Raw genomic sequence first — 16,344 nt, 5'->3', positions numbered from 1 at the left:
ACATCCACTTGTGTATGACGCGATTAGTCGACTAATCGTAAAAAATAATCGGTGATTAGTCGACTTTTAAAATAATCGTTTGTGGCAGTTCTACTTCAAAGAGAAAAGAAATGTTCACAGCCAGTGCTAATCAAAACAATGTTGTCATCATTTCAATAATCCCGAAATCTTCATCTGGCATTTTCTACATTTTTTGATCAAAGAATTGATCAAAAATTTAGATTCAGCCTTAATGTAAAGGATTTTATAATTATGCTGTTTGTTTTTTCTTTAGGGTGTTATGTATTAATGAAAGATTTGAACAATTTACTGAATTTTTTGTGTTTGTTTGTTTGGCTTGGTAGATTTTGGTCAATCGAGTCCTTGTAGATCAAAGAATCTATTTTTAGTTTTGTGCTCTTGCAGAGAAGATCTTGTCTTATGCCAGAAACTTGTTGCCTGATTTCTAGTAAAGAACAGTTTGTATATGAAGAGCGTTGAAATTTAAATGACAAGTGAGATAAAAGTTTAAATGTGTATAATGATTATGTATTTTATGTGTTTTTAATATACAACTCAACAGTTTAATATTACTTGTAATGCCAGTGTAGACATACAAGTATGTAGGGAATTGCTGATGGCTTGTAAAGCATTTATAACGTTAAAAACTATTTATTTCCAATGACTGGTCTAATGATCATTTAGGACACATGATCACTATTTAATTTGAATCATTTGGGGCTGTTCACTCTTTTAAAACACACTTATTCACACTAGAAGCAGCCAGTTGTGTTCAGAGGAACTCTGAATGCATTTTATACTCTTGTGTTTAACAAGGGCATTTGTTTCTAATTGCAAAGGGAATAGAAATGGAGCACACATGATGTCATCCGTCTGTTCTGGCAGATGGATCAAAAACGTTAAAAAGATGAAATTAAGATGTTTTTTTTCTTCTGTCCCATAAAGAGATCAAATGTTCCTGTGGCACCTGAAGCTCATGTTTCCTCAGAGCAGCTCGGAGTTCAGTCAGAGAAGGTGAGTGACGCAACCACACTTTTCTTAATGCTGATATCTGTAAAGCTTTAGCTTTCCACCAAATGTTGGCATTCCTCTGAAGCTTTTTTACAATCTTTTTTTTGTTTCAGGGTGCCTGATGGACACACCTTAAAGCAAATCTTGACAGCCTACATTCATCCAACAGAGTCAGATCCTGTGTTCCGTCAAAAGTGAGCTTTGTCACCTTTACGTTTCATTTTTAAGGAGTTGTTAGTTCTTTTCACACTCGACTGCTCAGACTGCATGTTTTTGGAGCATGTTGGACAGTTCTTGTTTAAGAAACATCCAAGCCAAACCACCCCACAGTTACATACAGTGTGACAGGTTGACAGAAAATGATGAATGTATTTCATTTAATTAAAAAAATAGACAGTTTTGAACATTTATTAAATACTCATCTTAAGGGTCATTTTACTGAAGCAAGAAGCTAGAAAACCACATTTTAACTCCAAAAGTAATCATTAGAAGTAAGTAGTTTTTCAGACACACGTTATAATTTATTAGCTAGTTTTATATTAAACCTGCATTTATAGACATCAGTAATTTAGCCCTGTAAAAAAGTTTAATCTGGACAATATTTCTACCTTCATTATTGACTTCATCATCGACATAGGGTTCCTTATGATTTCGTTTTTTGGTTCCATAATATTAATTGCCTATTAAAACCCAACGCCTAACTTTTTAACTCCCCCTCTTTTTTGTCGTTGTTTTTGGTGCTGATGTTAAACAGACTTCAAAAGCACAAATATATATATTCCAAATGTAAATTTTACCAATCTACCTCTTAATCTCTTTTTGATGATACCTGTTAACAACCTGGTCAACTGAGATAGAAGGTTGCATTTCATTTGACAATCTAAGTGATTGTAAATAATTGTACTGTGCATTTAATTTTTTTTCCTGACTCACCACACTGCAAACTAGTAATCAGTCATGTTTTAAATGCGATTTCACTAGTTGTCAACAGCAGAAGCATTAAACCAAGATCCCATTTTGATAAATATAAAATTATGCACACGATAGACACTTAGCAGCATTCTTAGTGACCGCACTTGTTCAAATATGTGTCTTGTTTAAAGAATGTAGATGCATTGATGACGGTTTCGCATCCATACATTTCACTGTCTCGCGAAATACCCCCTGGTGGAAATTTTTGGTATTATTTTAAGAAACCAGTTCAGGAAAAGAGAAAACCGGTAATCGTTCGTGAGTTGAAATATCACGATATTTCGCCATAATGATATTTTGTCCCACCTCTGTTGGTGACATTTGTGCATTTCTAAATTATGTTAAGCGGTGCAAGGGTAGAGTATAGGATCATTACCAGTTTAAATTTGATAGTATTTGCGAGACAGATTTTAACTTATGCAATTGTCTTTTTCAGGTTGAAGATGTATGTTAATGCTTCCTCAGATGATGTGAAGGTCTTCATGAAAGCAGAGGGAAGAAAAGCTAACTCTGTCAGGTGAGGTCAACCACTTTACTCCAGTGTGTGTTGTAGTATTACTTTTCAGATATGTCAGACAAAAAAAAAATAACCCATTTTGCAGTGTAGAGATTTTTTATCACAGACCAGGTTTTTTAGATTTCTTTATGTTTTTTTTATTTTTCTCAAAACTTATTATTTTATAAGAAATGCATTAAAGGTTATTAGTTTTCAGTTTAATACATCTAGAGGTCATTAAAGTCCTGCTTGCCCTTTGTTTTAAACTAATGGAGAAAATGAAAAATATATTTTTAGGTATCCTAAGAATCTGTAAGTAATTTCAGGAAAGCTTTTAATCTTTTTTCAAAAATCTGTCAGTCATGTCTGGGCTCAAGCATCCTGTTCGTGTGACCACGCTGACCGTCCGACTGAGCTCGCTAATCATGAGTGATTTATTCCGTGGGTATGATATGAATCTAATTTGTTTATGGATGTGACGGCACTGCCTTGTAAATTCCTGCAAACCTACGCAGATCTTTGGCAAGAAGGTGCAAGCAGCAAGGTTTTCCCTTCATCTTTTTTCTCTGACTCTGGCCCGAACGATGCCAGTCCCCACATTTCCCGTCCACTTTTTCTGAGAAGTCCTGCTACATTTTTCTCACCCTTTCTAAGAAAGTTCGGTGAGATTTACAGCAATGGGACACATTTAGCTTCTCTAGATTGTTTGGCCGTCGTCCGTTTCCTCTTTGCCACAGAGTTGGCTCAGAGTTATTGCCTCGTATAAAACGTCACAAAACATCCTGTTCTCCCACCTTACAAAATAAACACACACCTTCCTTTGTTTTACCATGTGGGGTGTGCTGCACCCTTTTTTTTTTTAAAGTAGATATTTTTATGATGGCGAAGATGCAGCTAAAACTGAATTACTGTGCTTGCCAATGTGCAGGATGACCTAAAAGTGGTTCTGTTTAGTTAGGAAGATCCTCCAAATGTCACATCCTATGAATGTCTCTTTAGCAGTCAATCATGTTATCATAAAAATGTCAGGGGGGCTTTTTATCAACCCTTTAAAACCGTACATTTTGTTTTTATAGTTTTTGTAAAAGCACAGTGAAACTGGAAGAGTAAATGCAGGAGAGGCAGCATAAATATTAAATCATCCAGATGCTTTTGAATGGAATGTATGAAAAGCCTCAGGACCCACTTTGATCATCTTTTGATCTATTTTAAAAACGTTCCTAGTGGTCTTTTAGTTATAGTATGATTTTTAGTCCAAATCAAAAAAAGTTTTGTCATTTTAGGACTTAGTTTTTGCACAACGGCAGAAATTCGCCTCTGAGTTGTTAGCGGGACAATTTGCACGGTGCAATCCCGCTCCTCTTTTCCCTCCCTGTTGCTGAGAGTTTTCTGTTTTACATGCTCTCCTGCTAGCTTATAACCCCTCACACCCTCAACCTAACATTACCAGTTCATCAAAAATGACGAGCAATATTGAGGCTATCCAGCCGTACAGTTTTGAGCCAAATTCCAGCTCGGACGAGGAAAACGAAGACGCTTATGGATCTAGTCATCTAATGGATGCATCAGAATGAATTGGAGCAAACTGCTTGTGGCCTACCTAACAACTACAATCTTTTTCAAACAACTTTTTTTTTTATCTGCTCCTGATTCAATATGATTTGAATAAAGAAATACTCAAAAATGTAAATATTAGCTTAATTTTCTGTATATAGGACCTCCATCTTGATAAAGATACCACAAGAAGATGTTAAAAACACCAAAGACAGAATTTTCATTGGAGTGGATGTTTAAGAAGTTTTTCAACTGTCCATCAGTATTTCTAAGGATTTAGTTTAGTCATTGTTTGGTAAAAATGAACTTCTTCCTTGTAGTTGTAGTAACAAGTTCAGTCAAACTCAGATGTGGTCTATGTGCCAACGGATCATACTTTGCCCTTAGTTATATGTAAAGCTGGAATCATGAGTATCTGGAAATCCAGTAATGACTCTTTTTCAATGCATTGAGATGGATCATAACATATTTTAGCAATATTATAGTGGCTGTCTGATAAAATGCATGTCCAAATTCCATATTGTGTTGATTGGGATGCCTGCCAACTCGTGCTTGGTATCATCTCCTCATGCCTTCTCCACAGTGGTCGCCTGTGAGGATGTTTAACATGGAACTTTGTCAAAATGAAAACAATGATGGATGAAGCTAAAATTCAGAAAGTAAATGTTAATGTAACCCCGAAGTGCTCTGTAAATACAGAGCAGACGCTAATTGTTGGTGGGGTGCAGCTATTACAAAAAAGCAGTCACGTAAAAGTGGAAAGGCGCTCGAGCACAAACACTTCCTGCCGTTTCCTGTTTTGAATTTTTGGAATAATGACTCAGCTTTGACTGTGTTATTCTTGGCAAAGCCGTGTTTCCAGAGAAAGCTTTTACAAGTGATTTCTATGATACTTTCATACTTGCGGCTCGGTGAGATGACATGGAATGTTTTGTCTGTCTCTTTTTCTGTTTTAGTAATGAGTGATTGAGAGGTATAAATCCCTCTGGTGATAGTTTACTTTGGAAGTCAAACATTCCTGTCGTATCGTGCTATCTCTATTATGTAGTTGCATAATAACCCATTAAATTTTTCATTATTTCTAACATTAGAGCACTTCTCCGGGGTAAACACTTTATGTTAGCTTTGTGGAGTTACACAAGAGAAATGCAGTACAAAAGCATTTGAATTTCAAACGAGTCCTTTCTTTTTTAAAATGATGTTACCTTCTAAAAAAAATGGTCCTAAGTCATGAACGGTGGCAGTAATAGTTTCCCAGTGGTCATTTGGCACAAAAGCTGTGTCTCATGTTGTTGTTGTTGAATGTCTGCTGGAGTTTCATCCCCACTGCGAGACTTCAAGAAAGCTGTTTTTGTGCTAAACCAAACATAGCTGTACAAGCAGCATCGTCTTACTGGAAAGAAGGTGGGCTGTGCATCAACAGAACCATTCACCACACCTCTACTTGATGTTTATGTTGTCTTTTTTATATTTATTTCATATTCTGACCTTTTGATTCTGTGTATCCTTTTTTCCCTTACTTCAGTTTTATTTCTGTAAGGTCAGCACACAGAATTTTTTTAGTCAATTGAGAGTTTGTCTTTTTTTTTTCTTTTACCATATTACCTTAAAAAAAATCTCTATAATTGCTGTTATATTATTTTGTTGCTTTTCTTCAAAGTATCTTTTTACACGTGGAACCATCAAAACAGTCAGCTCTCTCAACTTTACTGAAAAATTGGGACATTTTTTTTTCCCCTGTAAAACAAAACTGGTATTGATTGGGATTGCAACAAAACAAACAAAGCACCTTGCCAAAAACTCACATAGTACAATAGTTTGGTCTCTGGTTATTAATTTACACTAAACGTCATCAGTTGTATTTGGGGTAATTTGGCTTTCTGTTGGAAGTGTCACTGGTTTGTGGCTAAGTCAGCTGCTGATAACAGCAAGCAACCTTTACATGATGTAACTTATGAAGTAATGTCTTAAAGAAAAATCCAATGAACCTTCATGCCTCATTAGAGACTTCTCTTGGACTTTTATTTCTTGGGTGCAGTAGATTTTAAAGAATCTTAAACCAGAGTCACCAGACTTAATCATTTTTTTCAGTTTAATACAGCCTTCATGAATCAACACAACACAATAGACAGGTCTTGAGTTTCAAAGTATAGCTCTAGAAGTAATTATTGGTTCTTTCAAAATCGTACTTATGGCTTGTAACCTTTTTCTTGTCCAATGTTCTTTTTATTCTGTAATTGTTTTACATTTCGGTAATCTACGATCAGTCACTTCTTAGCTTTTGGCGTACCATTTTCAAAATGCTACTTTTACATTCTGACATTCTCCCTGTGTTTTGGAATCAGCACGTGGTCGTCTTTCATTTATCATGCCTGACACAGACGGCTGTTTGCTTGGTGGATCCGGTCTGTTGTTCGTCTAAGACTCTAAGTGAATCTTCTTCAGAGCATAAAGAAAAAATGCTAGAATGGAAGGTTTTAAATTGGCTTTGTGAGTTGGCGCTTTGTTCATTATCATGTTCTGGATGTGCAACGTACATGAGCTCAGTATGTTTGATGAACACATTGGGATTTTTCTTTTTTTTTTTAGTGTATAGATTTAATCATCCATATTCTGATACATTTTGGTTTGGGAATCCAAGTTGAGAGCTTCCTTAAGAGCTCCCTTTAGCATCTCCCTTCTTATGTATGACCAATATATGATAAAACATAAATGAGAACATGCTTCATAGGTTAATTAGTGACTCTAAATTGCTCCTAGGTGTGAAAGTGAGAGTGAATGGGTGTGTGATTAAGGCGCTGCGACAGACTGGCGACCTGTCCCGGGTAAACCCTGCCTTTGCCCATCAGTAGCCTGGTTTGGCTCCAGCGACCCCGAAAGGGACAAAGCAGACAAGAAGATGAATGAATGAGAAGACTAGACCAATGTCATCTTGTGCAGATGGTAAAAAGATGTTCAACTGCAGTGTTGCAGCCTAACTAGCTTAGTAGCCTTGTGGTAGAGTGTCTGCCCTGATACTGCAAGGTTGTGAGTTCAAATCCAGGCCGAGTCATACCAAAGACTCTAAAAGACTGGGACCCAGTGCTTCACTGCTTGACACTCAGGATTAAGGGGTTGGATTCAGGGGTTAAACCACCAAATGGTTCCCAAGCGCAGCTGCATCTGCAGCTCACCACTCCCCCAGGGGATGGTTTGAACAAATTTCACACACCTAGGTGTGTGACAACTAATGGGACTTTAACTTTAGCCTTCTATCAAGCATCATTTGATCACCAATATTAATATCTCCAATATTTTTTTCTTTTTGTGACTATAAAAAACTGGACATCTTGTGTTTAGTAAACTAAGATTTGTACTAATATTGTTTTCTTTTTTTTGTCTGTCCTTTTGGTCGCTAATAGGTATCATGAATTGGACACTGAGAAGAGCCTGAAGGATAACCTACGCTTTAAAATGCTCATTGAATATCCTGTGCTGCATGTTGTGCTCAGAGATCATTGGAAGGACTATCCACTGAAAGGACCAGGTAATATAATCGTAACTTCTAATAGACTCAAACCCATTAATTCAATAGTAACATTTTATATCGGCATTCATGTTTGGTCTGCATCTTTCCAAAGGTTTACTTTGGTATGCAAGCAAAAGGGTGAATAAATATAGTACGTTGAAGATCCGAGCACTGCCAGTTTCTCGCCACTTCCCCTGATTCCAAAAGCATTGTATCATGTCCTGCTTTTATCCAGCTGAGGACCTAAGCCTCTCTGCTGCCTTATTTTTCACCATGGCAACACACTACCCCAACGGAAATGAGCATGTTCTGCTCAGCATCACACACACCAACTTAACCTCAACAGGAACCATGGCCAAGAAGAGGATCAAACATGGCTTGCTGTGTAGCAATGACCTCATGAGTTTTGAACCGACGAATGTTGAGAAAACAGGAGGTCACTGTGTTGTCTTTACCCGTTTGCATATTTGCGGCAAAGATGTGCCATTTATGTGAACACCGCACAGGGTATCACAACGACAGACACTCTAACTTTTTCCTTTTCAGATGTCCAATGTGGTCAAACTTTGTGTATCGCAGTATGGTCACAGAAGACCACATCCCCAGTATCATTATACAGTCAGAACAGACCAGCTGAATGACGAATGAGGTCATTCTAGTCTTGACTGTGTTTGTTTTCAGTGATAAGGTCTTGGTGCCAAGTTGTTTTCCTATAATGTTAGCCATTCAAACGTCCAGATAAACTGCCCATGCCATGGCCTGGGAACCAGGGCAGGAAGTGATAGCAAGCAATCGGACATAGTGGCAGCAGCATATTTACAGAAGATAAGGACATGTTAAAGTTCTGCTGCATGCAACCCGTCCAAATTCGTCAAAGTGTTTTATGCCAGTTAAGGATGATCCTGTGATGCCAAGGTCTTCTGTCACGCCAGCTTTTATCGTGGCTTCAAAACATTTTGGCCTTAAAAGTCAATGTGTCCATAATCTGTAGTCTCTGCAAAAAGAGCAACGTGAGTCACACTCTAAAGAAACAGAAGTAAGTTGACTGCTGGCTTCTGTGACTGTATCTAATGGTTTATGGTTTTGGGTTTGTTGAATGTTGTCGGTCCTCTGAGTTTCCTACATGGTGACAGACTTGATACCATTGCATTGGTTTCTACATGTTTCCAACCACCCTTTTCTTTTCCTGTAGTGCTTGCTGTGGATGGGATTACTAACAGTAACGGTGTTATTAAAAAAGCATGCAAGCAACACACAAATTAAAGTGCTGTTGCAAGTCCTGGTCAGCTTTTCAATCGTTTTCATACTTGTTCTCCACCAAAGTTCATATCCTCAGACGGTCTGCTTTGCCTGGTGGGCGTTAAAGCCCTTCTTAGCCAACAAACTCAGTCTGACTAAAAGTAAGGGTCTTGGGTCACTTGAAAGTAAACTCTGGTGTAGTTCACTTACTAATTTACTATTCAGCTACTTAGTTAGGCCAGGTTTTAAAATGTAAAAACTTTGAAAGGTCACACATTTTCATTGGCCATTGGTTGATAAAACAAGCAAGAAAATGTAGAGCAAAAAGGGTAATTTATTTGCTTTTGGAACTGTGTTGTCTGCAAACAGTACCAGTGGATAAAGAGCCAGGCATGGTGACCTTAGCCAAGTAAAATAGCTGCTTGCTGAATGAGGATGGATCCCTCTGAGATTTAATTTGTAAAATCTTTTCAAACACTTATTATAATCAAATTCTGGGCAATCAAATGTCACTATACACAATACGATATATCAACTACAATGTGGCGTAGATATATGCTACTGGCCTAAACCATGTCATACATGCTTGAGGAGAGTAAAAACCATTCAGTATCTACCTCTTGGACAGGGGTTGTAAGTGCAGTTGTAGGTGGCTTTCTGAGTCCAGGATCCAGTTTGAATGTGTCTCTGAACATGAACCACAGAAGCACTCTTTCCAAAGATTTGCACTAAAATAGTGCACAACTAGGAAAACTTCAGTATCTTTAAAACCATCATTTTGAAGTGTGTAGTATTATTGCCACTAATTTTCTTATATGCCAATCCATGACAACATCAACATTAAGCATTTGCATTCAACAACCCAATTAAATTGAACCTTTTAACGGAAATTAGCAGTTATCCATCTATTCTAGTTGAAATATCAAGTTGTTCATAACTATTAAACTTGTCTACATGTCCATAGAAATCAGATAATTAGGGATAATCAGATATTTGCAAATTAAATGTGAATGGAATATTGATGAAATGTATGTTCTGTTACTAGTACTGTTACTTTTGTACTTGTAAGACAGCCTGAATACTCTTTATTTGACTTGGAGTCACTTATCTTACAATTTACCATTCCTCTAAATCTGGTTTAATTGCCCAACATCAACATTCAAGTTGCAATAAATATGATCTTTTTCCATAAAATGACATATTAATAAAAAAAAAAAACTTGGAATACCCCACGTCCTCTTTAGTTTTTCCCCTTTTGTGCTTTTTTTTGTATAAAAAACTTGTCATGACTGACTTATATGTTTGTTCTGTGCATGGCTTGGAGGTTCTTTGTTTTATGGGTTAATCTTCCACAATTCCTAATGGTTTATCAGATCACAGCATAGAATTTTTTGCTAATAGGTTTAATTTGACAGTGTGAGCTTGTGGCACTAGTAAATTTGTCTGTGGCAATTGCAGCAAAATCTTCTTAGCAGGAAAAACCCTTTATTAACCTTTACTTGTATTTTGTTTTTATTTGTTTGTATTTGAATTGTTTGGCTTGTTTACTGAACCAAAGTTTCTAGTTGCTTCTAGCTCTTTTACCAGCCGGTCTAATCTGGATATTTACTAGACTCTTAATGGCATCTTAAACAAAATGTTCCTTTAGGATGTAAAAATAACAACCTAAATGCTTAGACAACAATAATAATAGTTCTCTTAGTTACATACCGTATCCTTTAAAAGTAAATAGTTGTGTGGGTTTTATTGAATAAACTTCTTGTATTTTTAGATGGTTTATTAGCTTTTGTTCTTAGCCTTCAGGGTGTTTACATACCAGCAAAGACAGCAAGCAGGTGAGGGCTATTAAAACAGGGCAGTCAGTTCAAATCCATTCCTTCCCCTATTTGTTTTCCAGCAGTGTCTCTCTTTTATCAGTGTTAAAAGAACCATTCAAATGAAAATTATGTTTTTGGTATATTTAGCATGTTTTTTGCACATATATGAAATAATTTTGGATTAAAACTACATTTATGAGTATTTTTTATTCAAATCATGTTGGATCAGGAGCAAACAAAAACTCGAGGTTTGAAAAAACTTGAGTTTGTGAGGTAGCAAGTGAGTGGGCCAAAGTCTCCCTTCTGATACACCCACTTACAGACAAATATTTCCATTAACGTCTTTGTTTTCCTCGTCTGAGCTTCCATCTGGCACAGAAACTGTACAGCTGAATAGCTCCAATATTGCTTGTGGTTTTGTTGCTACTTAGCTTTGACTTGTGAGGTGCTATAAGCTAGCGGGAGAGAGTGTAAACAAAACTTTTTCAAAGTTCAATCTTTATCCCAGTAATCGATTTCTGTTTTTGTTGGGTGTTTTCAGCTCAACGCTTATTTTTCCAAGTAATGAAATTTCAGAAATGAACCATCAGTTTTAGTGTGTTTTCACCATAATACTTTTCATTGCCGGTTATATCTGTTTTGTTCATAAACTGTATCAATGTGCATGTTTGGTCTTAGAATAGTTTTACCGTATTCAGCAGGCTAGATAAACAGTTCTATGTCTTTTCAGCTGAACCTGTATCGGCCTGCGCTGGTTTTGCAACAAAGAACGTTGGGATTGATGGACAGAAATGGGCTGTGGATCACATTTCACCACCATCAGTGCAAACAGGAACCAACCTTCAGACAGCAGCTGAAGAGATCAGCCCTGAAACTGAGCCACCGCTGGAGAAACGGGCAAAGATAGGAGTGGAGGAGGAAGAGCAGGAGGAAGGTGAAATCCTCGACAGCAGCGATGAAGAGGAGAAGGTGGAAAGATGTCCAGATGAAAATGTCCCACTTGAAAACAATACTTCTGTTAATGATGTCAAGAATATGCAACATGGTGTCGACCAATAGAGGAATAGGTTTTCAGGTGAGTTTTCCGACAGGTGAGGTCTGGATGGGATGCTGGAGATAAAGGGAAGTAGTAATGATGTAATAGAGGCTAATGTTGCATCACAATTAAATGATTGGAAAGAATTATGTACTGGGTTAAAAATATGGAGTTCCAGAGATCTGAAGTATTTCCATGTGTTTTTTGTTCATTTATAATTTTTATTTGAATAATAAAGTATGTGTTTTAATCTTCTCTGGGACTAAGCTTGTATAAAAAGCATCACAATGTTGTCAATCAGTTTGCAGGCTGGTAAAAATCTCACTTTATGAGGTGTGAGCACTCTTATTTAATCAGTCCTTTCAGATCGTCACCATTTATCAAGGTTATGCAATACAACAGAGTACTCAGCCAAAAAAAACTTGAAACATTTGGACTTTTATCAGGCCTGTGAGAATGTTAAAATATATGACTTGAAGCAAAGAGTTCCTCTATAGAAAGAACATTTCAAAAAGCTCACCAACTTTTTGGAGAGTTGTAGGTTTTTACTAGAACTTTGAGAACCGAAATGACTCATTTAGAGGTGCATTCTTTTCTACTTAACTCTAGTTAAATAACACCTTTATTCATTACAAAAGATTAAGTAAGCTGCCCATAATTTGTGCCTCAGTCAGGTTTTTAGTTTAGCAGCCTTTAGGAAGATCATTAGTGTCATTTTCTTAGCAGTTCGTAAAAGTCAATGCTGGAGTTGTTTTTCTGACACCTCAGTGACTCTGTGTAAAAGTGTTTATTTGGTGAACCACCTTCTTAATGCTGGCCTGTTATGTTGCCGAGCCAATAATAACTGTTGGTTTAGCCCATAGCATTTGTTTACAGATGCATTCTGAAAAACCTTTCCAACCTCTTGCTGCAGTAAAACGGGCCTTTTGATGGCCACCAGTGATGATGTGTTTTCCACCTTCTTTCCCTTCAGGGCAATGAGCTCACATCTGACTGCATCTCATTCTCCCCAAATGACCGGAGCAGTTTTAAGACTAATTTTGCCAAGGATTGTTAAATATATCAAAATGTTATTTTTAATAAATTTAATTAACTTGTTTCACTTCTGCTAGATCTAAAAGCATCAAGAAAGGCACTCGTGTAGTAAAAAATATTTTTACAATGATTTTTTTAATGTAAACATCTTGTTTAATGATTTGTTTTTGCCTGAAATCTTAAATTAAGAAGAATCCAATTGTTCTTCTACGTCTATGCCATCGGAGCTTTTCAGATTTATCAAGATTTCATATTTATTAATTAAAATCTAAATTGTTTGAGTAAAAGGTTTTTACTTATACATCATCAAAAACAGCTGTTTTATTAACGTTTCTTTTAGCCATACTTCAAAACTGAAACCTCAGTAATGGTAGAGGACATTAAGTTGTACTTTTCCGAGCCTAAACATCTGTTTCTTCTTTCTTCTGTCTGTCTTGAGTTATTTCTCACTTTTATTTTAGCAGTTCTAACTTTTTCATTATAAAGATGCTCAAAGAGACCACACAAAAGCTTCGCCTTTGTTTCTGTAAAAGAAATCAGCGCTGTTTATAATAAGTGGATAATACAGGCGCCGAAAATAGTACCTCTAATTTAACTAAATTGTCCAGTAAAATTTCTGAAATTGCTCGAGACTTAATTAGTCTTGATTGGGTGGTTATGGCGCAGTTGCGCTGCGTGCCGGACTGTGGTGGTTTGACCCTGAGCAGACACTGGAAGTGCAGGTACTGATGCACAGAAACAGGTCCTCATCTGTTTTCACAGACGCTGGCTTTTATTATCCAAATGAGGCATTGGGAAAGCTTTTTTTTTTTTTTTTTTCTTTCTCAAATCAAACTCTCAGACGTCAGTTTTCCATTTTTATGCTCCTTTTTTCACATTTTCAACAGACATTTGATGTCTACAGCATTTCCACAGACCACATTACTCAAAGTTTTACTTTTTGTGATAACAAACTTTTGTTTGGGTTAATTATAGCAAAAAAAAAATACAAACAAATGTATGTTGTTTTTTGTTTTCTTCCCAGAATAAGAGGCTTTGATGTAACATAGTGGTGATACGTTTCTGTTCTGGCCTTTGGTAGATGGTATACTGACCAAAAAGGAATAAACCAGATGTTCTGCATAAATGTGATCTCTCACAAATTTGTTTTTAACCTGGTTGTCTGTGTATTACCACATATGAAAGCTTATGGGTACACTTCTGTCATCACAAAATCTCAACATTTTGAAAGCATGCCATAAAATATATTTACATACGAAAAGAATCGGGTCTGAAGCACAGAAGTTTACATTCTACATTTAAATTTAAGTAAGGACTTTTTAAAGTAATAAAACCGCTGTTTAATGTATTCAACTGCAAGAAGCTCCGCACTAACCTAGCTGACTGGCGACCACTGATGACGTCATCGAGCGGAAGTGATATCTGAATTCAGAGACTGTTTTTTTCATAACTCTCCGCTTGGAGGGCTAAATGTAGGGATAGGGAAAGGGGAATAATTCTGATTAAGCCCAAGTCAATCACACTTCTGTGTAATCAAACTGTCCAATTAGGAAGCAGCACTGACTGACAATCAACTTCACCTGTTTTTGTGCTAGTGGAATAGACAACAGGTGGAAATAATAGGTGCTTAGTAAGACACCCCCAAAAAAGGTCAACCCCAAGTGGTGACCACAGACAACTCCTCCGTCCTGATGGTTTCTGGCTGATGTATTGGTGACTTATAAATGCTAACAATGTTGTCACTCCAGCGGTACCATGAGACAGCGTCTACAACCCACGCAAGTGGCCCAGATAGTGCAACTCATTCAGGATGGCACGTCAATGCGAGCTGTGGCAAGGTTTACTGTCATTCAGCACTAGTGTCCAGAGCATGAAGGCGCTACCAGGAGACAGGCCAGTACATCAGTAGATGTGGTGGAGGACAAACAATCCTCCATCAGGACCACTAGCCCCTCCTTTGTGCAAGAAAAAACAGGAGGAGCACTGCCAGAGCCCTGCAAAATGACCTCCAGCTGAACATAAATGTGCTCGCGTCTATTCGAACTTTTGCAGACTCCATGAGGGTCTGACGTCCACAGGTGGGAGTTTTGTTTCCAGTTTGTCTCTTACTTTGTTAATAAGAAGTGTGTGGTTTTATACATTTTACTGAACTTTTAACAAAAAAAAAGTTTGATTTCCGTTCGTTGAGTGACCTTAAATCTTGTAAATTTTCTAAGATACTTTTCTCAGCACACAGATGTGGTTTGATGTAAATGTCATCATGCTTGTTTTTGCGCTCAAACTTTGATATCCAGACTTCACATTTAATATAAACAGTATTTGACATTTGCAGAACATGGTTGTTTAAAGAAAATGTTTTCCATCTTAACAAAAAAACTAAAAACTGCTTCTGCTTTGTGCCTTTATTGTCCTACTCATGCAGATTAACCGAAAGGGCAGAAAATGCCAGCGCAGGATCAGATGATGGTGTGTGCCGCCTTTGAGATTTTATTGTTTGTTGAGCCGAGACTTTAGACGCCCAAAGATTGGTTTCAGCAAATAATCGCCGTCACAGCCAGAGTCTCTCTGGAGGACATCCACCCTGGGAGGGTGAAGACTGATTCACAGAGGCCAGCTGATCGTTATTCATTTGTAATGACAGCTGGACTTGGATGGGTGTGTTGGAGGCCTTGCATCACTGTCACAGCAGGATCGAGCAGCCTGAGCCAAAACTAAAACAAGAGTCCCACGCCCTTTCCAAATCTTTTGCACATTTTGTAAACATTGTTCAAAATATTGCAATTTTGTGCACAAATATAAAGAAACCACTCATTTGCACAGCAATGATGCTGTTTCCCCTTTTGTCCAGCAGATGGTACTTGATGAATCAAGATGATGCCTTCGCATCACTGCTTTGTGGCCGACCTCAAAACCCTCCAGGTTCCTCGTAACAGCGAGTGCCAGCGTCAACCTGAGGTTGTGTTCATGGGAGCTGTAAAATGGTTGACATCAGAGTGCAGTAGCTTCCAGCATGTCGTAATGACCACTCTTGGGTCTGTAAGCTTCTGGCTGCACAGCATTACGTAGCTCTTGATGGAGCTTTAATGCTCAACTCTTTGTCATATAAACACATTTCAGGTTCGGAGAATGAGGTACTCGAACAACTTGACTCCAGGGGCGTTTGCACATGGGAGTCGCAAGAAAAAAAGATGTTTAGAGTTTGTTTCTTGATGTAAAGTTGGATATTTATGGAGGGGTGGGGGCTCCTCGAACTGTACATCATGAAGGAATGCTGCAGATGATGGAGAGCAATGTCTCACATAACATATAGATTCCCTTGCATAACCGCATAGGCTGCCTTCTGTTATCAAGACAAATGACAGTGATTGAGCAGTAACTAAACAGTGAAGGATGAAAGAGGAAACGACTTCTATAGGTAGCAGCACAGGGGAAAAATCTGAGCCCCCTGAAAGTGTTTTGACTGTAAACTCTGCCTGCAAGGAGACTGCCACACACCTTTATGATTAGGTAAACCTCACAAGCCTTTCATGTGAGCAATCTGTAAAACCCCAGCAGGCACATCCTGTGCAGGACTCAGCTCAATCAAAGGCTCCGTGTCCCGTTCAGCCTCTTATTAAAACGCAGTCGATTAAGACTCGTTGGCAGCAGCCAAGCAGGAAGGGCTGCAGGTGTCGTG

General features: G+C 37.7%; 1 protein-coding gene across 1 annotated transcript in view; it reads left to right on the top strand.

The window, feature by feature from the left end:
* znhit6 (zinc finger HIT-type containing 6) overlaps window positions 1-11,962 on the top strand; it is a 27,265-nt gene extending 15,303 nt beyond the window's left edge. Inside the window, exons 6-10 of the mRNA XM_024279441.2 lie at window positions 946-1,014; window positions 1,125-1,205; window positions 2,420-2,500; window positions 7,435-7,559; window positions 11,328-11,962. Of these exons, the coding sequence (XP_024135209.1) occupies window positions 946-1,014; window positions 1,125-1,205; window positions 2,420-2,500; window positions 7,435-7,559; window positions 11,328-11,656 (685 nt within the window). The 3' untranslated portion in view covers window positions 11,657-11,962. The remainder of the gene's footprint in view (window positions 1-945; window positions 1,015-1,124; window positions 1,206-2,419; window positions 2,501-7,434; window positions 7,560-11,327) is intronic.
* The last annotated feature ends 4,382 nt before the right edge of the window (window positions 11,963-16,344 follow it).

This window comes from Oryzias melastigma, linkage group LG4, assembly GCF_002922805.2.
Source record: "Oryzias melastigma strain HK-1 linkage group LG4, ASM292280v2, whole genome shotgun sequence".
In the NCBI taxonomy this organism is placed as follows: Eukaryota; Metazoa; Chordata; class Actinopteri; order Beloniformes; family Adrianichthyidae; genus Oryzias; species Oryzias melastigma.
The sequence above is the reverse complement of the archived record's forward strand: the minus strand, read 5'-3'. Positions and strand labels throughout refer to the sequence as shown.